We start from the raw sequence: 7,802 nt of genomic DNA, 5'->3' as shown, positions 1-7,802 counted from the left end.
TCCAACTAATTACAAGTCATAAGTGCCAAAAAATATAAATAACATATTAATTTGGCACAACGTGTGAATAACTAACTATTTAATGATTCATTAAAATGCTTAATTATATGTAGAATTAAAGTCAATATAAATAATTTGGGAACCCTTGTCAAAACTCATAACCCATGAGATTGAGAGCTGTATTATAATTAATGACACAGGATTAGAACATGATTTGTGTGTTTAATCAAACTATTATTTTAATCAAGAACTTTAATTTTAGATCAAAATAATTAAAGTCAGTAAGGATAAAATAAAATATAGAACGTGATATGTTGTATCAACTGTGTGCCAACCAACTAACAAGTTGTAGATTTGCACGTTGGATATTTTACATACAATACACACACACATACCCTAAGTATATATTTCTATATGTTACCCTAAATTATTGCAAAATCCGCCATAGCTTTATGATTCTACAACTGCCCATGATTCAGAAATTTTCACCTCGAAGGGGAAGATGCCTCCAAAATTTTAAGAGAGAATTTTTCTTTATAAAAAAATTAAACTAATTGATTTATTTTTAATGGTTAAATTTATTATTATTATTATTTGGCCATCTGCTATCTTTTGTGGGTATATCTCCTATTTTTCTTTTTTTGGTTGGTTTTCCATATATAACAATACTAATTAAGTGTAATATTATATATACATATATATATTTACTATTTTGATCATGAATATAAAGATTACTAAATATGAGAGAATAATTTGATGAACCCACATTAGATGAGCTCATGGGATCTCTTGAATTCCATAAATACATTGTATTATGTTTTTGATTTGGATCGTAATTTATTAAGTCTAAGACAATTAATTAAAAAATATAAATTGACTTTTTATGATCATGATTGTTATATAATAGTTGATAAAAATAAAATAAAATATATTCTCTTATTAGACTATTAAATAAAATTTGTGTATTTTAGAATCATAGTCATGATAAATTATATCAATGTTTTTTATGTTATGAAAATCTGAATTATAAAAACTTGAAATTGTTGAAGAAGAAAAATACAATTGGGACGTCAAAATCCAGCATGTTTACAGAGAAGATAACCGTTGTACTGACCATTTAACTAATCAAGTTTTCTCGAAATATCTTGGTATTTATGTTCAACATTGTTCCTCAATATTACGAAGGAAGACTTCACAGGTGTTTCTTGGTCTAAAATATATTCTCTTTATATATATATATATATATTTTCTTTTTTTTCCCTTTGTATAAAAAGAAAATACAATTGGTGGATTGTCTACTATAACTAAGAAAGATGGAGCTTGTGAATGTTGTATTTATTACATCTATTAATATTTGATTCACCATAATACCTCTTTGGTAAAAAAAAAATAGATGTCGATGCCAATCTAAGCCCTTCTCTACACTTCCTCGGCCATAAGACAATCGTAAAGCACATGAATCACTATTACGTTCCCTTGATTATTCATCTAGTAAAATTTATCGAGGGTAAATCACTTTATGTAAGTTATTTAATAACGTTTGTATTGTGTTTAAATAAATTGTTTCAATAGATAGCATAAATCATTACCGTACTTAATTTTACATGATTTTTTTAGTAAATAAGTCACGATCTCTTAATTCATGTTCGATCTGTTCATAAATAGGTCAACATATTTAGATATAATTAAAATGTTTGTTATAAAATGTTAAATGAGTTAAGTAATCAAAAATTTTAATTAATTAGTTTAACATGTATATTAAGTTTATAAATATTATAATACATGTTATATAGGTTACATTGCATACATATTGGGCCCATATAATTATGCTATGTAAGTATATATGCTTATATATTAAATTAAATATATTAATAATATAACTTATTTTACACGTCAAATAAATATAAATTAAGTTAAATGAACTAAGTAAATTTACTTATTTTGATTCATTTTTTGACGAGTCAACTACGTTGCTTGTTTAAATTAAAGCTAAAGACATCTAATTTTATGTCTAAATATATTGTGTAAATGATCATATCGAATTTTATAAATACTAAATCTTTTTTATATATAGTTTAATAAATAAATTATTTTGATTCAAAACTTTATGCAAGAATACGAACACATTTTTAAAGCTAAAGACTAATCCACTAATATTTTTAAGATTAATTTGGAATAATTGTGTCAAAAAATTGTAAATAGTAATGCTATGTCCAATTTAAATTAAATATAATAATAATACAACTTATTTGGCGAGTCAAAAAAGTATAAATTAGGTTAAACGAACTAAGTAAATATACTTATTTAAATTCTTTTTTTGACGAATTTAATATGTTAGTTATTTAAATTAAAAATAAAATTATTTACTTTATGTTTAAATATATTGCCTAAATGATCATATCGAATTTTATAAATCCTAAATCTTTTTTATACATAGTTTAATAAATAAATTATTTATACTCAAAACTTTATGCGAGAACACGAACACACTTTTAAAGTTAAAGCTAAAGGTTAATCCACCAATATTTTCGGATTAATTTGGAATACTTGTGTCAAAAAGTTGTAAATAGCAATGCTACTTCTAATTTGAATATATAACATTACACACACACACACACATATATATATATATATATGCACTTGGGGGTTAGAAAAAGTGAGTTTTGTTTTCAAAAGGAGATGAAAAGAGTGTGTAAATGTGTGATTCCTAATTACACTTTTACATAAAAGCAATTAAAAAACAAGCATTTAGGGTTTGCTTTTTAGGGTTGAAATCATAATGATGACAAGACTAACTTTAATGGTGGAGGAAGGAGGAGCCTTTCAACCTGTTATTTTAGAACTTTGAAGGGTTACAAGTCATAAAGAAATGACAGATTGATTCCACAGAGAGTTTAGTTGAGTTTCTTTTGCCTTAACACAAAAGGAAGCTTTTTCTCTTTTCTCTTTTCTCTTTTCCTTTTTCTCTTCTTTTTCACTTTTGAACAAAAAAAAGGTAATCGACTTAGGCTTTCTTTGGTTAGACCAGGCTTTGCATCTAGTGGTTCTCTTCTTCAAAAAAACAAACCCAGAAAAAGATAAAACTTTAAAACAACATAAAGTAAAAGCACTATGATCTAAAGTGCTCTTTCTTTTTTCCCTTTTTCTTTCTTTTTAATTTCCCTTTTTAGGATAAACATGGCTCTAAAGGTTTTCTCTGTTTAAATGCTACTTTACCATTAACGGAAAAGTGGGTGGCCAGGAAAAAAAATACTCAAATCTAAAAACATGACCAAGTTTTTGGAGACTAAACCTTTTCTTTTTTGAAATAAATTCACTCTTATGTTCTGTTCTAATAAAATATAACTACATAAATTCCATTGCAAGACTAAAATTTTGCATTTACTAAGTTCAACTATAAATATAAAGTTTACTAGTAGGTTGAAAGTTGACAGTCTTAAGGGGAAATCCCATGTAATGGTAATTTGATTCTATACAGGATCATTAAAGTGTTTTACAGGCAAGAGAACCATCCTAAAGAAGGCTACTAAAAAACTTGGTATATATTGAGTGCCTCACATGCCCATGTTTCTTTTAATATTAAGCATTTTCCCAATTCAAGAAGAAATATACACCAGTACATTGCTATCTCGCTACAAAATTATTTTAGCGGTAAGCAATTTTAAAAGCAAACCCGAAAAAGATCTCCTAAGCCAGAAGCTTTAAAAGATTTTTTGGCCCTGTAACTGACAGAGGCAAGAAGGAGAGCATAATCTTAAAATAATCCGGAATTACACTCCATACGTGTTTGATAATGTAGTGATACTGAGAAATTCACAGCTGAATATTTAAGGAAAGTGCTAGAAAGGAATGAATTTACCATAGATTTTCTTTAATTGGAAACTTAAATTAAGCAGTGCCGAGCAAGATAACAACTTCCAGAAGACAAAAAAATCCAATAATGGGTTACCCAATTAATCAAAGACATAAGCTTTGAATTCATACATACAGCTTCTTCATTCTTTTGCCCAATCGACAGGCAAGCAAGAGAGTATGAATTGAAACCTAAAATAGGCTGCAGAGAGTTAAGAGCTACCTCAATCACTGTACTCTACTATTTACAACATTAACACAAGAGATAATACATTGACAACTCTATTGAATATTGCGGCGGCTTTATATTTTTCCCAAAACCTGGCATCTTCTTCCTCAAATAAACCATATTAGAGTACGCCGTAAATTTCAAGAATCAGCCAATAGAATATGATGCTTGACCTCCATAAATAAGCACACATTTATGCATTGAGAAGAGCAATTAGTTAGAGAATTTTAACTCACCATTTCTTTTGAGATCATCATGAGCTCTCTTGGAAGGTATGAGATCGAGAGAGAGCTGCAGGATTAGCTTCCAAGATATGACTACCATCTAATACATGGTCCTTGCCATCTGCTTTAGTTTCCAAAGCTTTAAAAATTGCAGTTCTTGATATGGGATCCTTCTGGTCAAGCTTGATACCCAGTGTAGCCCATATAGGACTCTTAGATGCTTCGTCAGGGTCATCTATTCTCAGTGTCTTTGGAACCAAAATGGACTTCTCTGATTGTGCTTCCTCCTTGAAGTTTGGGTCTCTTGAATGCTTGCCTAGTGTTGGTGAACTGTTGCCTGAGCAGCAACTGTTGCTAGTAGATGAAGATGGAGAAAGGCAACCATTAGATGCAGCCAAAGGCATATTCCCGGTCCCAGCAGTCCATACAGGCATGCAACCCCAGTAAGAAGCAGGTACAAACTGTAGGGCGATGTTAGGAGGGCAAAACCCAGGAACAGCAACCATTGGTGTTGAGCACCATTGAATAGGATTTTGATTATTGACATTTGCCGTTGAAACGGGCTGAGAAGAGTGCTGAGATGCTGCTACTGGAGTTACATTGTTCCAACCAGGATTCCATGGGAAAACCAATGGAGAAACAGGGTAACAAGGGAGAGGCTGTTGTGAGTTAGGTTCTTTACAAGTTCCAGAAAAATTACCTTGTTCGTTCTGTGAAATATTTCCTGGTATACCACTGCCGCGACTACTGGAAGCCGTCAGAGGAGACCCACACGAGGAAGGCTCTCGTCCATTTTCCCCACAATTTACAGAACTCATCTCAATGGATCTCTTATGTTCTCCAAGATTAAGTACTGAATCCATGGATTCACAAAGAGGTGCTTCAGGACCAAACTTTAGAACTGTCCCGTTTCCCATAGAAGGCCTAAATGCGGCTGCTGAGTCACCAGAGGGCAGAAGCTGGTGATTGGGTGATTCTGTGTTTTCCAGCCGGCTAATTGGTACTCCATCTGATGATACTAGTATTTGACGATACTGGGATGCAAACTGCTTGTTTTTACGCCGCCCAGCACCAACAGGAACATTTCTCATTGTTCCACCAGCTGTCCAATATCTCTGGCAATTCTTGCAAAAATGCCTAGGTTGGTTGACATTATAGTTATTGAAGTAACAAAATTTTGTGTCTAAACTGTTGCATCGAGGACAAGGAAGGATCTTATCTGGCTTCTTAAAGACTCTTTCTTGATCTGCACTATTGGTCTCAGTCTGATCTTCTTTCTGTTTAGAAGCCTGTTCCTGATTCATTTGCATTGAAGATTTCTGTTCATTCTTGATATTAATAAAACTAGAGGACTTCTCTGAGGGAAAAGCATCACCCTGCAGCAGCCCGTTGGCTTCTGACTTTGCAATTTCACTCCTCGTTTCCTGAAATTTGAAGTTAAGTCTGTAATACTTCCTTTCCTAAGGAGAGAGAACAGAAATCAGCTCATAAAACAAAGAATCACAACACAGCGACCACATTTATTGTCCCTTATTGCTTATAAATGCGATAAAGACATGTTTTCCAATTGTATGAATCTCTTCACTTCAATGAGAATAAATGAATTAATTTTTGTTGGATTGTATAACTTTATTCTGCTTTCTTCCACTCCATCGACTAGTATGGATAAAACTTACAGGGCAGGAGCTACAATTTAAAGCAATCACATAAATTGCACCTAAAAATGAAAACAAAAAACTCTTTTGAAGCAAACAAAAAAAAAAAACATAGAACCATAACTAGAGTCTGGAAGATTATGATTAATAGCATGTGGTTAACTAAACACTCATACAATTCGAAGCACTGATATGACCCCCATATAACTCCTCAGGACGAAGATAGAAAAGAGAAACAGATTCTGGATATCAAACAGATACAAACATGGGGCTGATGCTCGGGGAGAATTAAATGATTTAACTAGAATATAAATCTAGCAAGCACGAATCAACTTATCATTGATCTGATTTTCCCAATCATATCCATTAAAATGCATAAAAAGAATGCTATTAGTTAATTTTCTTTTTTCAAAATCCATTAGTTCATTTTCTTAAACTAGAAAAAATCCCACCCAACTGAGACATCAAACAACATCCACCAGTCATCTGATTCAAAAAAGAATCATTTATTGTTCCCCAGCATCTTACTTACAACCTTCACAATCATCCTAACTTTTTTTTAATCAAACACAGAACTCCATATTCATAGCCAAATTATCATCATGCATATATTCTGATTAAACTGCAGCAAGGAAGCTAAAAAGGATTAGCTTAATGTTTAAAACTATATTTAATATTACACCAGTTTTATGAATAACCAAGCTCAAGGTTAGTAGAGTTTAAGGTAAAACATGGAAATGGAAAACACCACAAAGGAAGAAGCCAAAAAGGAAAAAGCCGTTTCACATTCTGTAACATAGGAAAACTGAAGATAGCAGAAGAACACGCAATACCCGTTTGGCCTATACCATTAAAACAAAATCCTCTGAAACCTCATCAATTCACATTTAGAGATCCACTGAAGTTCAGAAGCAAAAACCCAAGTAGACCTTAGCTACAAATTAAGACGACGAATCTGATATCAACCCAGAATCAAGGGAAGCCAACATAAACCGTAAATCTTATAGATTCAATAACTCTAATCTGGTAAAAACAATCAATAAAAACGAGTTGGGTCTTTGAGTTTAATCTCAAAAAACACGGGAACAGTACGCATAAGCATAGACAGAGAATATATAGACATAAGTATGGTGAAGATACCAGGGATTCGTGCTTGACCGGAATCTGAGATTCCGGGAGAGGAATCTTCCTGCCGAAGAGCTTGATAGCAGGATCTTTGGAGGGAGGCAAACCACCACCGTTCATTTTCTATCAAAAATTTTGCAGCAAGATGTCGAAGAAGAAGCAGAAGAAGAAGAAGAAGAAGAAGAAGACCAAAAGCATAACAACTACAAATGAAAACAGCAGGAAAAAAGAGGACTTTAAAGAAGAGAGAGAGAGTTTTAACGAGGGAGCAGAACAAATTATAGACTCTCTCTAAAGAAAACCCATAAAACCCTCCTCTCAAACATAAACAATGGAGTCCCAGATAAAGCATAAAGAACGTGAAGGATCAAGTACAAAAAATTTCATTTTTTTTTTTCTCTTTTTTTCCTCCTTAAGAAAATAAAAAAGAAAACTTTTCTTCTTTCTTTCTGTTCTTTTTCGTTTTTTTTTTCTTTTAATTTAATAATTTTATTTATTATATAAGCTGACAAGAATTATGAGAGAGCTTTTTTCTGCTTTTAGCTGCCATGTCATTTTATCAATAAAAAAATAAAAGCTATTATTATATATTAAAAAATAGACTTATTTCATTAGCCCATGCTTCATTGTATTATATTTATATAGAAATAAATATATTTTTTTTAATTATTGACAAAATTTTAAATAAACATATCTTGCAAAGTCTTCTGTTGACTC

General features: G+C 31.6%; 1 protein-coding gene across 2 annotated transcripts; it reads right to left on the bottom strand.

Moving 5' to 3' along the window:
* Nucleotides 1-3,915: 3,915 nt before the first annotated feature.
* On the bottom strand, nt 3,916-7,475 carry LOC110807811 (cyclic dof factor 1-like). 2 transcript variants are annotated; one of them, XM_088222929.1, is made up of 2 exons: nt 7,101-7,475; nt 3,916-5,765 (listed from the first exon to the last, which is right to left on the bottom strand). In XM_088222929.1, the coding sequence occupies exons 1-2, from the start codon at nt 7,203-7,205 to the stop codon at nt 4,335-4,337; spliced, it is 1,536 nt and encodes a 511-aa protein (XP_088079055.1). In that variant the 5' UTR covers nt 7,206-7,475; the 3' UTR covers nt 3,916-4,334. The 2 variants fall into 2 exon arrangements, with proteins under 2 accessions (XP_088079055.1, XP_021888762.1); XM_022033070.2 differs by having other exon boundaries at nt 3,916-5,729; nt 7,101-7,472.
* Between the last annotated feature and the right edge of the window lie 327 nt (nt 7,476-7,802).

Source organism: Carica papaya, chromosome 6, assembly GCF_054855325.1.
Source record: "Carica papaya isolate Zhongbai chromosome 6, ASM5485532v1, whole genome shotgun sequence".
NCBI lineage: Eukaryota > Viridiplantae > Streptophyta > Magnoliopsida > Brassicales > Caricaceae > Carica > Carica papaya.
The sequence above is the reverse complement of the archived record's forward strand: the minus strand, read 5'-3'. Positions and strand labels throughout refer to the sequence as shown.

Excerpts from the sequence above, each read along its gene's own strand:
- LOC110807811 (XM_088222929.1), bottom strand. The coding sequence starts at position 7,205 with ATGAACGGTGGTGGTTTGCCTCCCTCCAAAGATCCTGCTATCAAGCTC. Across the intron at positions 5,766-7,100 it reads CGGTCAAGCACGAATCCCTG|GAAAGGAAGTATTACAGACT; the intron begins GTATCTTCACCA and ends CTCTCTCCTTAG.